The 16,330-nt window shown below is 40.6% G+C and overlaps 1 protein-coding gene across 2 annotated transcripts in view; it reads right to left on the reverse strand.

Moving 5' to 3' along the window:
* Positions 1-266: 266 nt before the first annotated feature.
* Positions 267-16,330, reverse strand: part of ULK1 (unc-51 like autophagy activating kinase 1) — a 116,258-nt gene continuing 100,194 nt past the window's right edge. For both annotated transcript variants that reach the window (XM_068243450.1, XM_068243449.1), the window contains exons 24-28: positions 15,959-16,137; positions 13,782-13,900; positions 8,342-8,499; positions 5,653-5,788; positions 267-3,784 (exon numbers count right to left, since the gene is read on the reverse strand). In XM_068243450.1, the coding sequence (XP_068099551.1) occupies positions 3,729-3,784; positions 5,653-5,788; positions 8,342-8,499; positions 13,782-13,900; positions 15,959-16,137 (648 nt within the window). In that variant the 3' untranslated portion in view covers positions 267-3,728. The remainder of the gene's footprint in view (positions 3,785-5,652; positions 5,789-8,341; positions 8,500-13,781; positions 13,901-15,958; positions 16,138-16,330) is intronic.

Consider the following 16,330-nt stretch of genomic DNA (forward strand, 5'->3'; position numbering starts at 1 on the left):
CCGCATCCCCGCTGCTAAACGAGGGCTGCAGAGCCCCCAAATCACCCGGGGGGGGGGGGGGGGGGGGGGCAATCCGCCGGCATTTCCTGGAAGGGGCAGAGCTTTCATCTCTGCCCCTCCTGACGTCAATCGCGGCCCATCGCCGCCTCTGCCCGCCCCTCTCTGTGAAGGTGAAAGCTCTGCCCCTTCCAGGAAATGCCGGTGAATTGCCCCCCCCCCCCCCCCCGGGCGATTTGGGGGCTCTGCAGCCCTCACTTTGCGGCGGGGACGCGGCAGATTACTTGTAATGGGAGCACTGAAGCGAACTATAAGGTAAAAAAGGCAAAATAGTTTGCTTCAGTGTGAATTTGATTTTGAAATAAAAATCAATGCAAGGGACGGGGGGGGGATGTGGTGCGCGCGGGAGCTGCTGATTGATTGATTCCCTTAAGCGGCTCAGCCTCATCTTGACTTTGCCTCCTGCGGCCCCCAGGTAAATTGAGTTTGAGACCCCTGCTTTAAGGTGTCCACTAATGATAACATTTTCAACAAAGGATCACCCAAGCAATTAGTTAAATGCGGTCGGATTGTCTGAAAATAAACCTCGATGTTCCAAATCGACTGTAAACAATTCTAAAAGTGATTGTTCAATGACTATTTGGTTGTTCGGAAAAACGTTTTTTTTCTAATCACTTGTAATGGATGATAGATTGGATTGTTGGTGGTGAAATAATCAATGTATTACAACATTTTATTTCTGATCACATTTGGGTGATTCTTCGATAGAAATTGTAACGTTAGTGGGCACCTCTACAAAAGTAGAAAACATCTATGGAAACGAGCTTAAAATCACCAGGAAAAATTAAAAGGAAGACTCTGTCCAGCAGAGTCTTTAGGGAAACCTGTAAGGAGACCAGCTGTGGACTACACAACAGTAAATGGGCACCTATAATCTAATCAGTAGCTGATTGCCACAAAGGCTAGCACAATGCCCTGCACTGATTTCATTAGCATTAAAAAAATAATACATACAGCAATTCCGATTAGGGAAACTCACACACCACACAATAAAGCAAACTAAACATTGATTATCCTTTATAAAATGTAAGGATCAAAAGCTTTCATACAGAATATCGCTTTCCTCCATATGCAGTACTCTGTTTCATAGCAAAAGAGTTTAAAGGACACTTTTTTTTTTAAACCCTTTTTTGGGTATTTGAGTTTTTTTCAATTTTTGGCTAGCACACAATAAATACCAAACCTGCAAAAAAATCTTACATACAACATAAAAACAAGATAAAAAAATGCAACCCAAGTAATGGCAAATAAAATAACGCTACATAACCCTCGTGGCCTGATACTGTGTTTTCTCTTTCTGAGAGAAAATGGGCTTTGCTCCTGGAAAGCTGAACCACTGTTGAGTCTCTTTCAGGTTCAAAGGGTTTAATGCTTATTGACCAAAATATTAAATAAAATTTCAAGTATTGAGATACAAAAGTGTATAAGCAGTGGTGCACGATCATGCTACTCAAGTGGTTGTAAATTAAACATGGATGCTGGCCATATAGGTGGTGGTTTTTGTTTTTTGCTAAGACAAAAGATCTACTTACCTTTCAACCTTCATTTCACATGCTAAGCACAACCATCTCCAATTCTTATGGTTAAGCAGCAGACATTTTTCAGCCTTAAGGTAATTAGGATATAAATCTCCATTGCTTTGTTGCGCTTATCAGTTGTAAACTCTACATGTTCCTAAAGCATTGCACAGACTGTTCAAATGAGTAGCTCGTGATAAAAGGTACACAATATGGCCAGCGCATAGAGATCATAGCTACACACTGCATTAAGCAAATGCTTATGATTTGGGTCCTGATGACCCCATGTCCCCCAAATGAGGTAACACCACAAAAAATACTACGTAACTTAGCATAGTTTGCGGTGATCTTAAAATACCAGACACGGCTATGACTAGATGACATTACCTTTACTGGGAACGTTAAACTGCCTTTTTATCTGAATATGATCAACTGCTAAAAAAAAGGACACCTGTAAACTATGAGTTATGGCGTAATACTTCTGGATCTTAGCAGAGTCCTTATTACAGAGTTCCATTCAGATCCCACCGCTGCCACCATTTGAATATTGCATTCTGTCCATGCCGGTATTTGGGTTCGATATTGCCTCCTGACTTCTTCATAAACAAGATCTCAAGTCTTTTATGAATCTGCAGGGAAGTATTGATTTGAAATGTATACACTATGGTAGATGGGTCCTCTGACGTGGCAAAAATTCAAAAAGCCAAAAATAAAATGCCGTACAAACTTAAAAAAAAATCCTTCTAGGATTGATATCAGACAAGTCCATGAGCACACAAAAACAAATGGCAGCTTCCATTAAATGAATGCATTCCAGGCGTACACACCATTGACAAAATGTGATGAAATTTTCTGTCGATAGGAAGACGAAGCAGCGGCAAATATGGGGCAGCCACACGCACTGTTATTTAAGGTCCAGGAAAATCTACATTATATACATATATATTTATGTACACTGACATATGTACACCGGTAGTGTAGTACAAAAGAGACCAGAAAAGTTATTTTGGCTGATAGTAATCATTGTACGTGGCACTAAGCCTTACGCTGAGTCTCTGAAAGAGCAGCCCATCTTTATGCACTGGCTTTGCTGATGAAAAATAACCTCCATTTTGGATTAAGTCATTCCTTGTTATCAATAAAGTGCAACAGAACATGCAGCAAAATAATCAATACTGCACTGTATCCAAAGGAAACATCTGCTTGTACACAAGCATTTTTTGCATGACTTTTTAAAGAAAGTTCACAGGTCAAGATAGCTTTACTGCTTGCAAGCTTTCAAAGTTTTTCTAAACGTTACAAGATTTAAACAAGAACTCAGACGAGACCCTAAGACAGGGCATTAACCTTTTTAGCAATTACGCATTAAGATGGGAATCCCAGATATAATTCTATTTGGTGGCTGGGATCATACAAAGTCTACGTGAGGGGTTCCGTTCTGTGCAAATATTTTGTCATTCCAAGCCTTGCCAAGTAGTTGGAGGATGCTCCCAGCGTCGTTCCTGAAATGGGTGCTCAGGAAATGAGAACAGGACATAGATGCAACCGAGAACACTAACCAGTACTTTTACTAATCTGGAATTGTGCAAAAGAAACATTTAAAGTGATGTCTGCAGGAAGTCAAGGTGCTGGCTATTTACACACAAATTTGAAGACTCCTCTGCACCACGATCGTTCAGAACCAGCTGACGATTAGCAGATTATATGGGGGCAGAAAAGGAAATAAACTCTGGCAAGCGACCCGTATTCAGGTCCAATTCCAACTGTATAATGCGTCTTCTACTCCTGAGCAGCTAGTCAATTCTCTGTTGTAAAATTGGCTGTAATATTCTGCTACAATTCACAGGTAGCTATAATCTCCTTCTGAATAATAACTCCGTTGTGTTGCCTATACTCCCCAATAGGAAAGATGTCTTATTTGAATGATGTGGTAGCAATTTCATCTGATATCCCATTGACTAACATTGGAGAAGAATAGTGGATACTGTAGAGTTTTGTCTGGCCACAATCTTCCAGGAGATAAGGTCTGTAAGATACGTTGACAAAGGGAGGACGCTTTATAAGACACAGTTTGAAGCTTTCCAGCAGCTGAGAGTGTCTGAAGTGCTTCTTCCTTAGCCATAGATGTGACTAGAAGAAAGAGGAGGCACAGGCTTATGCACAAATGCTGCCTTGTAGTGCAAACAGTCGGCGTTCTATACAGAATTTACCTGAAAAACAAAAAAAAAAAACCACCACATTAATGTCTTTTGAGCTATAAATTTGACTCTCGCTCTGCTGTAAGTAAAAATATAAGGTTAGTGAGCATGGGTTATTGCTGTTTGTGTCTCCACTGAGGAGATTTCCCCTTGTTTCCTCTCCCTGGGACCTTCACGATACTTTATGGCTTCATTTTAAAATTGGCAGTCCTAAGGACAAAAAAGTGAGGGACTGCAATAAAAAGGGATAGTACTACTCGCTGTCCAATCCTTTCCTTTTTAAAGAGGAAAATTAATGGGAAGGAAAAAAAAATAATACATTGCAAATTGTTAAATTAAAAAAAATAGAAGCGAGATCAATAAATGATTGATATTCACCATGTAATTTTTAATATTGTTTGATACACAATGAGCCTGCACGTCATCTTTACTACTGGCAGACATGAAACAAACAAACAAAAAAAGACAGCACCAACTGCCATTATCTATAGCCATAACCCCTAACAATGCGATAGGCTAAAAGGTTGATTTATAGATATACATATGCATAGCGGGAGATACTGGTTGCTTAGCAGTTTTAAACAGGCATTATTTCCCACTATCCAACAAGGCTCCCACTGTGTGATGTCAGGACCTAGGTCCTGACATCACATTGTGCAAGGGGGTTTCAACACAATATCAGCCATACATACCCCCCTGATGATCTATTTGAGAATAGGTAAAGATTTCTCATGGGAAAAGGGGGTATCAGCTACTGAGTACAATCGCCAAAAGGTATAGAAGACAGTACTCAAGTGATGCAGGGGATAGGCGTGCTACGGATCCACCCGTGTACCTACTGGGTTCACCATCCAACTTTTCCAAGATCATCCAGCACCGCTCTTTTACTAAAGTTTACTTTATTGGAACTTCAAAGAACATACAGTAAAAAGCTGTATAGTGTCCACTATACAGCTTTTTACTGTATGTTCTTTGAAGTTCCAATAAAGTAATCTTTTGTAAAAGAGCGGTTTACAGCTTTTTACTGTATGTTCTTTGAAGTTCCGATAAAGTAAACTTTAGTAAAAGAGCGGTGCTGGATCATCTTGGAAAACCTCTTTGAGTACCACTTTTGCAAGTACCACCTTCAAGCAAGCAAAATTATAGATGGTAGTTGAAAAGGATGTTCCGCTACACCAACTGGCTGGATTGCAATAATCAACTCTTTATTCCAATATCATGGTACATACAGGTAAAAACTACCATCTATGATTCAGCACTTGATTTCCTGCTCCCATCTAGTGTGATGCCGGTGAGTTGTAGCAGCCCACAGTCCTTTTCTTGGCAAGCAAAATTATAATTAAATCTTACATCTGCTCCAATAGCTAAGCCACATTGTTCCAAGTTCTAAGAACATATCTCAGTGGAAGGGATAGAGATTTTTAAAGAAAAGTTCTAAAACTTCTAACAGATGGAGCAAAACTCTTACATCAATATTTTTAATGTGCTATTATATTTTGTGAAGGGACTTTTATCCCTCTGTAATACTCTATAAAAAAATGCTTCTCGGTAGAAGATTTCTGAAACGGAAGAGTCACACGCCACTGCTTTCACAGCTTGTGTTTATCTTTTCAGCACTTTATAATGGGCCTGGTCGCAAGTGGCATCATTTTCATTTCTAGAAACATGTCCACATGATTCCTTGAAATCATAACACAACAGCAGCCAATGTCTCTCCTAAGCTTCATGTCATATCACTTTCCTGGACTCAGGCACTCGGCCAGGCTGTCTATCCACACATGTACCTTCTCCGAGGCTGAGCACATCTGAGCTGAACTTTCAACACATGGCATAAGAGATGAAGAAGATGAAATAATGGAGATGATAAAGCGTAAACTCACATTTGCTGATGTTGTCTATGTCTCCCTGATCAGCCATAAAGCTCAGCAATCCATCCATCAGCAACAGAGCTTTATGATACCTCTGCACACAGTCTTCACGATGGTGAAACATTTCATCCAGAGCTGCTGACTGCACCTGCGGACACATGTCAAACTCAGATTGGCTCTCAGAGGATTTGGGTTATCAGGAAACAGATAGAAAGGATTTATGGAGGTTATTCAGCACAAAGCAAAATAAAAATAATGTATATTGTCTAGACAATTTGGTATTATTTTGGAACTAATCTTTATATGTAAGGCACTCAGACTAAATTGCACTTGCCATACTTGAGACAGAAAAGCCTAAACACTGGCAGACATGTAGTCCTATGCATGAGATATAAATTCCACTGATGCATACATTTTAAAACGCCATGCGCTAATTTGGGCGCAGGAGTAATAAAAAAGAAAAAGGTTAAGAAATCATTTTATAGCTGTAGTAGAATATTGGTAAATTTCCCGATATTCTACAATTTTATTGATATAGTGAAATATCAGTAATATTTGCCGATATTTTACCATTTACCTAACCTATCCCTAGTCTCACAGAAAACCCTCCACGGCTGGGCAACTAATACCCCCCTACGGGCAACTAATAACCCAACTCCTGCACCTGGCCTTAAACGCCACCCGTGACCAAAAATGGTCACCTGCTAAACAGCGGGCGGACCATTTTTAGTGCAGTTCTTGCCTTTTGCATGATCGCTAACTCAGTAAAGGTCTGGCCTTTAAAGCGTTGCTATCATATAAATCCGGCATAGCGGAGTCTGAACCCTCTAACCGTAATTATAGATTGATTTTATACCTTGGCTCGGATTTACCTCACAGGAGCCTATTAGGCACAGATGTCCTGGCACCTTAGACATTGCCCCCCATAAACCTACAAACCCCCACCGAACTGCACCCCAAGTGTGCTGGTTGTCCCAGCTGCCACTTCTCCCTTGCCCGTTATAGATAGCAACAGGTGCCCCTTAGCATTATGTAGCCAGAAGTACCCTCAATAATAAGTATAGAGGTGTCCCCAAGTAGATAGAGGTGCCCCCGACTGAAGGGAGATCTCAGCAGTGGAATGCCGAGAACAAGGATTAGTAACCTCTTATAGTTGTAGCAGTTCCATGTTCTACCACTGACTTAATTATTTCTGATGACAACAGTTAATGCTGGCCCTTCACTTAATCACACTGAAATTTGCTGTATCTTATAGCAATGTTTCTCAACATGTACCCCTCTGAATAGGAGGTGTTTGCCAGGTACCTACCAGTGTAAGTAACAAACTCCAGCGTTCCCTGACACAAATATATTTGGAAACTGTGGATGAATGCTTTCCCAACCTAAACTGGTTTCTAACCTGAGCATAGCCTCATGTACTCACAAGCCGCCACATTTGTTAATTCATCAATGTTCACATAGTGAACTATACCAAGCTTCTGGGAAACTTCGGGTAAATTTGTCATAGTAGTTGTTAAAGCAGAACCCAGATTTAATGCAAGCCTTCACCCCCTCTGTTCACATTGGAACGCAATTCCCCATCCACTCTCTCCTTGCTGAAAATGGGATCCGACACTGTGGATGGAAAGGTGTGGCGCATGTTGCAGCATCCGAGTTAAAGTGTATCTCTGAGATTATAAAAGTTAGATATTTACCTCAGTAGAGAGGAGCCTCTGCATAATCCAGAGGCTTTCCTCATCCTCCCTTCCTCACTCCACCGATCCAGCACTGGGACCCTTCACACATATATTCGACAAGGGCTTCTGGGGTGCTGCTAAGTATTTACTGAGGCAAGTATCTAACTCTTTCTTTTGAATGCCACAGGTACACTTTAAGCTTTAAGTGATTGCTCTGACAATTAGGCTTCAGCAATTTACTGGTGTGCTACATCCCTTCAGCCTTGCTCTCCATTACTGACTGCAGTGAGAGTCTCAATGGTGTGTGGGGGAGACAGATACAATAAAGATGTATTGTTTGCACAATCTTGGGCTAATTACTATTGTCATAATTCATTCAATAATATATATTATTATTAAGCAGATTATTCTAGCACCTGGAGTTCGGTTTATATTATTGTATCTTGTGTGGGGACATATTGTACTCCAAAGGCAGCTGCATTATATTGCTGGCGCCACTTTAGTTTTTATATTTGCATTTAACTGTAGTTATATCCCTGGGCTGTTCCCCTATACCGTAGTTATACTGCTGTCATGCAGGATATGCTGCATCTTGTCATGGGAATAGCTGAGCTAGTTCTACACATGTGTATGGATTTATATGCAACACCTCAGAATGTGAAATCGCTTGGCCTGATACACATACAAGACACTGTAAGGCAGTGTTCCCCAACCCTGTCCTCACGGCCCACCAACAGTGCATGTTTTGTGGAAATCCAGAGGTAGTTAATCATCTCTGCTGAGACACGAATTACCTCATCTGTGCATGTTTGTGGTTTCCTGCAAAACATGTACTGTTGGTGGGCCTTGAGGATAGGGTTGGGGAACTATGCGTAAGGGATCACTGGGTTTATGCCAGCACACTGCAATATTAAATGCACCTTTTTAATTTCTGTAATTGTTGAAATGATGAATACAGAATTCTTAAAGCAGTAAAGTTAATGCTAGAAGTACTGCTCATATAAGCATGGCTGCTGAGTTCTTACCATCTGCACAGTGTAGCTGAAGATGAGCTTCTCAGCAGTGATGCTGTTGATTCGATCCATCAGTTTCTGTTTGTCAGCGAAGAACCTCTGGAGTCGTACATTCAGGCAGTGACAAGAAGACACGCTAGATTTATACAGCTCATTCAGCTTCTTCACCACTAAGGGAAACATAAACCACACAGCACTGTCAGGCTATCTGTGCCATCTGTACAGCTCAAAGCAAAAGTTCAACTTTCTTAGTAAAAGTTTAGATCTTGAATAGCAGTACTTAGCCAGTGTTATTAAAGGGAGTCTGAAGTCAAAATAAACGTATGATATAATGATTTGTTTGTGTTGTACAGCTAAGATATAGAATAGTAGCATAGATATGAGTCTCATATTGTTTCAAGTACAGGAACCGTTAAACTTCAATAGTTATCTAAGCAAAGAGCTTCTCTGAGCTCTGTGACCCAACTTGGGTCGGTTAAAGTGCTGTTTTCTGAAGCCCTTATTTCAACCTGTCTCTCACTGTTTCTTGTTTTGTTAAGGTTTTACTGCCAGGAAGATCAAAGTGTCATTAGCTCTGCTCTGTTTCCTCATTTAAAACACAGAGGCCCATATGCAATTCACTTTTTGTCTTTAGTTTTCTCCTAGGTGATAGTTTCACAACTTGTCATAAAATGTCTTTAAAGCCACCAGCAAGCAAGGAAATACTCAAAATAAATTTGAAAGTCGTTTTTAGCCAACCTTCGGGTACTTTTTTCAGTTGTAAAAAGCAGAAAATTTACTTTAACCGCTTCACCACTGAGGGTTTTTACCCCTTTAGCATCCGAGCAATTTTCTCCTTTCAGCGCTCCTAACATTCATTCGCCTATAACTTTATCATTACTCCGCAATGAAATGAACTATATCTTGTTTTTTTCGCCACCAATTAGGCTTTCTTTAGGTGGGACATTATACCAAGAATTATTTTATTCTAAATGTGTTTTAATGGGAAAATAGGAAAACATTTTGAAAAAAAAACATTTTTCAGTTTTCGGCCATTATAGTTTTTAAATAATACAGGCTACTGTAATTAAAATCCATGTAACTTATTTGCCCATTTGTCCCGGTTATTACACCGTTTAAATTATGTCCCTACCACAATGTTTGGCGCCAATATTTTATTTGCAAATAAAGGTGCATTTTTTTCAGTTTTGCGTCCATCCCTAATTACAAGGCCATAATTTATAAAGTAACAGTGTTATACCCTCTTGATATAAATATTTAAAGATTTCAGTCCCTAAGGTAACTATTTATGCTTTTTTTTTTTTTTTATTTATTGTAATTTTATTTATTTTATTAAAAACAAAAATGGTAACAATTGGGGAGTGTGGGAGTTAATTTTATATTGTAAACTAATGTATTTGTATGTGAAAAATGGTTTTGGGTGTAGTTTTACTTTTTGGCCACAAGATGGCCACAGTAATTGTTTATAAATGTGCCCTGCAAGCGTAATAATAATGGTAGTATTTGTATAGCGCCTTTCTCCTGTCGGACTCAAAGCGCTTGTGAGGTAGCCACTAGAGCGCACTCAGTAGGCAGTAGCAGTGTTAAGGAGACTTGCCCGAGAAACTCCTTACTGAAATAGGTGCTGGCTTTACTGAACAGGCAGAGCCGAGATTTGAACCCTGGTCTCCTGTGTCAGAGGCAGAGCCCTTAACCATTACACTATCCAGCCACTATAATTATAAATCCCTTTTTTGTATAGCGCTTTTCTCCTGTCGGACTCAAAGCGCTTGCGAGGCAGCCACTAGAGCGCACTCAGTAGGCAGCAGCAGTGTTAGGGAGTCTCGCCCAAAGAACTCCTTACTGAATAGGTGCTGGCTTACTGAACAGGCAGTGGCTTACTGAACAGGCAGAGCCAAGATTCGAACCCTGGTCTCCTGTGTTAGAGGCAGAGCCCTTAACCATTACACTATCCAGCCAGAAGGAAGTACGCTTGCAAGAAGGTCATAGAAGCAGACGATCATTGCTGGGGGGCAGAGATCAACAAACGGGAATGGATTTTCCCGTTCATTGATCTCCGGACGAGCGGGCTGCAGCGTGCACGATCGCGGGAGCATGCGCACGTGCGAGCGCGGGCAGCGGGTGCGTATATCTACGCTCCGGGCGGGGAACTGAAGTCCAAAGGAGCGTAGATATACTGTACCCGGGCGGCGAAGTGGTTAAAGAGGAGATGAAAATTATCTCCTAGGAGATAACTCAGGTGAAAAAATTAATTGCATATGGCTCAGAGTGTAATTTGTAAACTGCAAATATTAGAGAATGTTATAGAATAGAAAAGCTATATAACTGAAAATAAAAACATGAGGCCCTTTTCTTTGCTACTAATGTTCTATTTGTTATCCGTACTACACATACAACTCATTACATCACAATTTTTTTTCTCGCTTCAGTGTCACTTTAAGGATATGTTTCCACGATTGCAATTGTTGTCCATTTCACCACAAGTGAATTTGGATGCAATATTACAGCCCATTGAAATCAATAGACTGCATTCAAAATTGTCTGAAAGGAAAGAATGGACATTTGGCAGCATTTACCTGCATCAAGCATGCAAATTGCCACAGCTGTGCATGGTATGGCTAGGGGTATTCAGATGCGATCTCGCAATGCAACAAGTACGGACATAGCGTCTCACAGACTCATGCCAGCACAAGTGGAAACTCAGACTTAGACTTTTATGCAGTAATGGCAAAAGAGTGTAGAAACCGACACTACCTGTGATCAATGTGTCTCATATAAGAGGCCTGCTTCCAGCAGAAGGCAAACAGTGTGCTCAGTACTGTGAAATGACAGTCTTTTTTGTATCACATGAAAAGAGGCAAGGTCAGAACTCCTGTAATGCTCATTTAATTGTCCAAGGTTACACTGATAAAGAACATACCAGTGTCTGTTCGGGTCAGAGATTCCGGGTCATCCCCACCAGGACTAAAAGGCACAAGAACTCTTTCTGCCGTCTACCTCCTGAACTCCACCCACATACCTCCACTGCCCCCCCTCCCCCCCCCTTTTTAGGTTCATAGACTTGGCCCTGTCACAGACACTCTGCCTGCCCGGGTCTGTAAGGGTACTGGCTGCCCTCATGTGCCTTGTCATCATAGACTGTAGCATTATCTTGTACTATCTTGTTAAATGCTTTATCATGTGTGCCTGTTGTATATTGCACTATTGCCGTATCTCTGCAGTTGCTGAGCTTTGTATGTGTTAAACCCAATTCCAGGCATGATTCTGTCGTGCTTGGTGAAATAAATGATTCTGATATATAATTGTGAATAAACAGTGTACCTGCTCGATATGCAAGCGGGCAGTGGGTTCAGGGCACAGATGCTGCCTGACGGCCGTTTCACCCTAAGCAGCTTCCTCTGGAGCATTTCTCCCTTATAAATTAAATACTTTTTCAACCCTCAACATAAACTATTCCAATTATTTTTTTCCAATTGACATTACATGAAGGACAATGGGAATAACAAAACAAAATGTCACTATAGAGGTGTCCTTTACAGGAAACCTGAAGTGAGAAGGATACATAAGCTAATATAGCTAACCTCCTTCTGAAAATGTTGGGTGCCTGGCCTTTGTGCTAATCTTCAGTTTTTAATACTTTCTGTGTCATTGACAAGCATGCAAATGAGATGCTCTGACTCAGCCGGCTATTCCCCTTATTGTAGGTGTGTGACTCAGACACTACTAAAATTAACATTACAGCTAAGCAGCTGGTATATCATTGAATGGAAATAATGATGTGGGTTTTTTTTTTTTATTCCTCTCACCAACACGGGATCTCTTGTGCTATAAAAAGTAAACTGGGTTTAAATAGCAGGCATCTGGCACCATGCTAACTTCAATAAATAATACATGATTCAATAGAGGAAGCCTCAGAATCACCATTATTGTGGTGTGCAGAACCACAGAGCCACTTGTGCTCAAGCAGCACCGGCTTACAGCGCAGGCACACCCGTACTTGTATTCCTGAAAAGGAGCACGGCACTCGATCTTCAATCCAACAAGTCCTTGTCAAATTTCTTTGTGGGGCACATGCTCAGCAGAGGGGGACCAGATGACAGTGTAGAAAGCCTCTACCTCTTCTTAGATAAGTATTATTATTTATGTAGCACTGTACACAGTTCATAGTATTGTTATTAACTGTCCCTCAAAGGGGCCCACAATCTAATCTCTACCTTAACTACTTTGGCCTCCTGGACGTACTAGCTACGCCCAGGAGGCCATGTACACTCCCGCGGCCGATCGCACGCGTGCACGCGCGCTCTCGGCTGCGGTTCGTTAGCCTGGCAATCAGTGAATCGGGCTATGGTGCCCGATCACTGATTCCTCTCCCCCGCTGAAAAAGCGTCAGCTTCTCTCGGAAGCTGCGCTTTTTCTGGCTGTAACGTCCCCCATGCGTCGCTCTAAGCGTATGTTACGCTTAGAGTGACGTCATGTAAACAAACTCATGGCCGCCATCTTGTGGCCAAAAAGTAAAACTACAACTAAAAGTGAAAAAAATGAAACTCAAGACACATTAACATTATAAAACTATGGCTTACATTCCACCCTCCCAAAAATACCCAAATAAAATGTTTAATACAAAAAAAACCAAACAAACATTACAATAAAAAAAAAAACATGTAAAGATTTACCTAAGGGTCTAAACTTTTTAAATATCAATGTAAAGATGAAATATTTCTAAATTTTTTTTATTTTAAACTTGTAAATAGTTATAGATGCAAAACGGAAAAAATGCACCTTTACTTCCAAATAAAATATTGTCGCCATACATTGTGATAGGGACATAATTTTAACGGTGTAATAACCGGGACATATGGGCAAATACAATACGTGAGTTTAAATTATGGAGGCATGTATTATTTTAAAACTATAATGGCTGAAACCTGAGAAGTAATGAATTTTTTCTGTTTTCTTATTCTTCTTGTTAAAATGCATTTACAGTAAAGTGGCTCTTAGCAAAATGTACCCCCCAAAGAAAGCCTAATTGGTGGCGGAAAAAACAAGATATAGATCAGTTCATTGTGATAAGTAGTGATAAAGTTATAGGCTAATGAATGGGAGGTGAAAATTGCTTGGATGCATAAAGTGAGAACGACTGAAGGCTGAAGTGGATAGTCTACAGCCATTTAAAAATTTTTTTTTTTTAGAGGAGAGCCAATTAACATCTCTGTATGTTTTTTTTAACCCAAGGTTCACCTTGGGTACATTTTGAACACAAAAAAATTTCCACATGTGGATCGACATTGCAATACGTTACTGGGGAATATTTATTAATCTGTAACGCACTGTAAAACAGGCCTTATAATTCCCCTCCATGTGGCACTTTCCTCTGTGCACAACAGCTACCTTCGTCACAAAGTCCCAGCTGTAAATTTGGGTTTTGTGTAGCATCCATAGGAGAATCTCTTACCCTGTTTAACAGTGGAGGAGAGACACAGCTTGCCGGTCCGTACTTGCTCCATGGCAATCTGTAGACCATTAGAGAGAAGTTCTGCTGCTTTTAAATAAAGGACTAGCTGTTCTGCATAACTAGAGAGACAAAAAACAAGATTACATTTATTAATTACAACTGCCAATGTAAAAACAGAACTGTGGGTAAACAATATGCTGAAATGGAGATGATTTACTAACAAAGATTTGCAATGAAAACCAGTGATCCATCATTCTGCTCACTTGAAACATCCAGTCCACTGCAGAGAGAGCCCATTATTTCTGTACAGGACTGAATGTTTGAAGTGAGAAGAAATGTTAATAATTCTCTGCTAGGGATGGTCTGTGAGATACAAATAATTTCAGTTCATGCAGGATTATGAAGATTCTGTATGCATATTTATGCAGATTGAAAACGGACCAATCAAATTTGACCTTGACAAGATCTGATTGGCCCTTTTTTGTATTTTTATCCATACCTATTCTATACGTCTGTACATGGCTGATTCAAGTAACAATGGGGCAAAATTAACCCAGAGGCGCCCAACAGACACCCTCTGACCAAAAATCAGCATTAGGTGCCCTTTGTTACAGCCAAATTTTCCTCCTGGGCCCCTGAGCCAGCTGCTGACCCTCCCAATCACCTACTAACTTAACTGTATTCCCTGGGGCCCCTGCAGAGTCTTTGGCAGTGTAGTGTCTCACCTGTCTGCACTGCCTCTGCAGGAACCCCGGGAAGCAACAATTAAGATGGCGGGAGACACCTTGGGGGCCCTATAGGTTCTGGGGGGATTGGGAATCTATGGTAGCGCTGGTCCTGTGTCAGTAAGGAAATTATGCTAATTGTGCTTGCAGTACAAGCAAATGGCTCTTTAACCCTTTTGAACTAATAGTAGTAAAAAGAAAAAAAAAATAGCCTTCAGCTAGAAAGATTTTTTTATTATTAAATGCTATAATTAAACCGTACAAGACATATACACAACATACACATTTTTACTGAGAACAGCAATAGGAATTGTTGTAGTTCCTGGGGGGGGCTCAGCGCATCTCTGATGGAGGCCATTCGGAGGCGGCCTGGTGTTGCGCTGATCCACCTTTTGCGCAATAGGAGTTGTAGTGAAGTACCCACCAACATGGCAAGTCAAGTGTTTTTTTGCTTAGACTAAATTTGGTAAGCTATTTCACAAGACTTGCCTTAATCTGAATGTTATGGATATCGCACTCCTTTGACTTTGAGCAACAGACGCTCTTCCATCTATGTATCTCTACGCTACCCTGTGGAGTATCATCATTTCTCAGAGGAGACCATCATCAAACCAGGAATTTGGTCCTGCATTCGGTGTCTACCAGCAGGTAACTGGCAATGACTCTCTGTGTCTATAGATTACGGAGCTTTTATTATGTTTAGGTGCATTGTCAGAAAGGCAGTGATAGGTTTACTCCTCAAGATGTGTAAATTAAGGCCCTGTTTTGTTCCTGGGATGCTAAAGAGCTGAGATACAAGCAGAATAGGGACATTTGCTGTTCAAGACACATTGTTACGTTCCAATAATGATCTAATCATGGAAACAAGGCAAAGTAATGAGGTCCTCTGTGCCTCTACACTGACAGAACCCTGGTTAATGTTTAAGCAAATGCAAGAAGAGGACACTGCTGTGTTGTATAGATAATTAGCACATTTGTGAGCTTATTCAGTAAGCAGAGTTATGTTGGGAATACGCCATGAGTTTTTTTGGCAGACAGATGGCTCGATAGATAATTTCCGGCAGGACAATTCTGATTTCGATCGTTTTTCTCATAGAAATGAATGGAAATCGATCTGAAAGTAAATCTTCCCAAAAAAACTCATCGTGTATTCCCAGCACAAGGAACAGAAGCATTTGTGTAAAGCTAAATAACCCTTCATGACCAATCAGCACCCATCCTGCACGGTTTTAAATTATTATTATTTTTTTTTTTATAAAAATGGAATTGTCAATACTGCATTTAGTGCTCTTTACACTTTACTGTTTACACAATAAAACTATTAGTATAGGACAATGTGGTGATCGTAGTGTTATCATGGTGAGCTACAGTTTAGAACGGAAATATTTACTTTGTTTATGGTCATATCTTTACTGGGGACCTTTCTGTGCAAAATAAAACAAAAAATCTCACCTCCATTCTCGGCTTAGAAGACTGATCTGATCTGCCACAACACTCTCTTGCATTTGGTACTCAGATGTGACAGACGCACTGACATCCACTGAGCTCCCCTTCAGACTGGCAATCTCCATGACTGAATAGGCAAAGGCCAGAGTAAACCGTAAGCTGCGCAGGGTGTCAGTGTGTTCTTGCTGAAAAGGACAGAAATCCAGACATGAACACCAAGAATATGGAATAATTTATCAATATGTATCGTTTATCAGTCTTCATGATCTTGCTATCTGGCCTATGCATCTTTACTACTTCATCGGATCTATGACTATTAACTATTCAGATCCCAAGCAACTTCCAGGTAAGGTGTAGTATTACAAAAGGTAATTGTCC

The sequence above is a fragment of the Hyperolius riggenbachi genome, chromosome 1 (genome assembly GCF_040937935.1).
Source record: "Hyperolius riggenbachi isolate aHypRig1 chromosome 1, aHypRig1.pri, whole genome shotgun sequence".
NCBI classification, from domain to species: Eukaryota; Metazoa; Chordata; class Amphibia; order Anura; family Hyperoliidae; genus Hyperolius; species Hyperolius riggenbachi.